This window comes from Austrofundulus limnaeus, unplaced genomic scaffold (genome assembly GCF_001266775.1).
Source record: "Austrofundulus limnaeus strain Quisiro unplaced genomic scaffold, Austrofundulus_limnaeus-1.0 Scaffold1012, whole genome shotgun sequence".
Lineage (NCBI taxonomy): Eukaryota > Metazoa > Chordata > Actinopteri > Cyprinodontiformes > Rivulidae > Austrofundulus > Austrofundulus limnaeus.
The window spans coordinates 34236-36928 of record NW_013953414.1 but is presented as its reverse complement, the minus strand read 5'-3'; the positions used below and the strand labels follow the sequence as shown (position 1 = coordinate 36928).

The 2693-nt window shown below is 40.7% G+C and overlaps 1 protein-coding gene across 2 annotated transcripts in view; it reads left to right on the top strand.

Moving 5' to 3' along the window:
- The window catches only part of LOC106533743 (cytoskeleton-associated protein 5), a gene marked incomplete at its 3' end in the record, with an annotated part of 35431 nt that overhangs the window by 3132 nt on the left and 29606 nt on the right, over positions 1 to 2693 (top strand). For both annotated transcript variants that reach the window (XM_014030174.1, XM_014030173.1), the window contains 2 exon segments: positions 866 to 1059; positions 1832 to 2038. In XM_014030174.1, coding sequence (XP_013885628.1) covers positions 866 to 1059; positions 1832 to 2038 — 401 coding nt within the window.

Below are 2693 nucleotides of genomic sequence, written 5' to 3'. Positions count from 1 at the left end.
AACATTAGAGACAGTAGAAACAGACAATAAAACATTAGAGACAGTAGAAACAGACAATAAAACATTAGAGACAGTAGAAACAGACAATAAAACATTAGAGACAGTAGAAACAATAAAACATTAGAGACAGTAGAAACATTAGAGACAGTAGAAACATTAGAGACAGAAACACAATAAAACATTAGAGACAGTAGAAACAGACAATAAAACATTAGAGACAGAAACACAATAAAACATTAGAGACAGTAGAAACAGACAATAAAACATTAGAGACAGAAACACAATAAAACATTAGAGACAGTAGAAACAGACAATAAAACATTAGTCATTAAAACAGAAACAGTGCAGCTGTGAAGGACTGTCTGACATTTGAAGAGCTTTTCTTTAGTTTCTTCCTGTGAAAAAGGTTTAAATCATTAAAAGCTCCTGTAACTCAGTAAAACAGGAAACAATCGGCTTATTTGTGACTCCAGGAGAACTTCATCTCTTTAATGAGGATCAAAGTAAACCGTCTCTGATCTGTCAGATAATTAACTACAGAGTTCTGTTTGTCTCAGCAGAACCTGTGATAAAGGGTTAAAGCTTTATTTGGACTGAAATGGTTCATATTTTAGGATGAGTGTGAGTTATTGAAGCAGCAGCTGCTTTATTCAGCAGGATTAGAGAACAGCAGCAGGCCTGTCTTTGTTTCAGACATTAATAAAAACATGAGGAGTTTCAGATGGTGGAACATCCAACAGAGCTGAACATCTTAAAGCACAACTTCCCTCTGACTCCATGTTGGTTCTGAAGGTTCTGACCCGTGTTTATCAGTAAAGGACAGTGTCTCATCTCAACTCTGTACCTGTGGTCTTGTCTGGTCCAGGTGTGGAAAGCCCGACTGAACGGTTATGAAGAAGCTCTGAAGTTGTTCCAGAGGATCCAGGATGAGAAGAGTCCTGAGTGGGGGAAGTTCCTGGGCCTGATCAAGAAGTTTGTCACAGAATCCAACGCCGTGGCTCAGCTCAAAGGCCTGGAAGCTGCTCTGGTGTTCATCGAGAACGCACACGTGGCTGGAAAGTAAGTCCTGGTGGGAGCAGGGGGTTCTGATCCAACTAGTGATGTGGCAGAAACAGCCTCGTCAGAAAATATCTAATTTTTATTCTGGAATGCTCCAGTTTAATCAGAATCTACAGAATCAGGACCAAAGAACTTGACCTGGACCTCTTTACTTGTGAGGACTTTAAATAATGCAGTAAAGAAAAAGGTGAAGAGAAAACAGGCTCAGGTCTCAGGAAAACTCTGAGCCGTTTGTTTCTGAGCTGGATGGTTCGTCCTCCTGCAGCGTCTCCAGGACACTGCATGAATGGACCTCACTCACGTGGTCCAGAGTCCGGTACCGGTGCCAGAGCCGTTTCCAGCCTCTTGGTTTGTTTTGGTCTTCTGCACGTTCAGTGCATTCTGCTGCCTGAGGAGGGTTTACAGAACAAGCAGTGTTTATCTGTCAGAAAAGGTCCGACTGGGTCTGGTTCAAATCTTTGTTTGTTTCCTGACTTCATAAAAACAGAACCGTGCAAAAGTTTTAAGCTAGTTTTCTTATGGTTATAGGATTAGTTTTCTACAAAGGAAAACAAGATGAATGTTTTAAAGTTCTGCACTGTTGAAATTAATCTAACAACTAAAACAGGTCGTTTTTATTTTTTTAACTTCTCCATCTTTTGGGTAAAGTTTATATTTTCGTGTCAAAATGAACTCTAAACCTTTCAGGGTTCAGTTAATGTTGAACAGGGTTCCCCTGTGAGAACCAGGACTGGACTCTGAGGGTCTGACGAGCTGGGTTTCCTCTCTGCAGGACGGCGGGGGAGGTGGTGTCGGGCGTCGTGACAAAAGTATTCAACCAGCCGAAGGCCCGAGCCAAAGAGCTGGGCTCGGACATCTGCCTGATGTACGTGGAGATCGAGAAGACCGAGGTGGTCCAGGACGAGCTGCTCAAAGGACTCGACAACAAGAACCCAAAGATCGTGGTGGCCTGCCTCGAGACCCTCAGGAGGGCCCTCAGGTCTGTGTTCAGGGTTTGGGATTCTCAGAGTGTGACATGCCTGTCCTTCAGATACATCTTTAAACTTGACATAATACAAACAATTTGACCCATTTTGTCACATTTTCCTCTGAATTTGGCTCAGCAACAGTGAAACAGGAAGTGACATCAAAAGGGAACTCTTGAAAAAAAAACTCTGGTTTTAAAACAATATTTGAACTCTTAACTCTTCATCTCTTTTATTGTGACTCAAAATAATAATAATTAAAACAATTATCAGTTTCTTCTCTACAGTTTGTGTTGTTGGCTGTTGTAGCCATAGATAAAGGTCAGATAAATCGTCCCCACTGTTGGCCAATGGAGACTGGCGTCCTCACACGGCGGCCATCTTGGTACAGGGAGCTGGCCCAGTCTTAACATGAATGTGTGTATTTACTGTTTAAATAACCAGAACTTGGTCAGTTTGCATCAGATTTTCAAACAGATTTTTTTTGTGAAGGTGAGACATGTTATAAAATGACATACTGATAATGGACATTCATATAATAATTACATTATTTTGATAGGTAAACTAATATCAATATATATTCAGAATACATTTAGGTTACTTTTACAGGTTTATACTAGGGCTGTCAAATGATTAAAATTTTAATCTATTAATTCCGTGGTAGCTTTG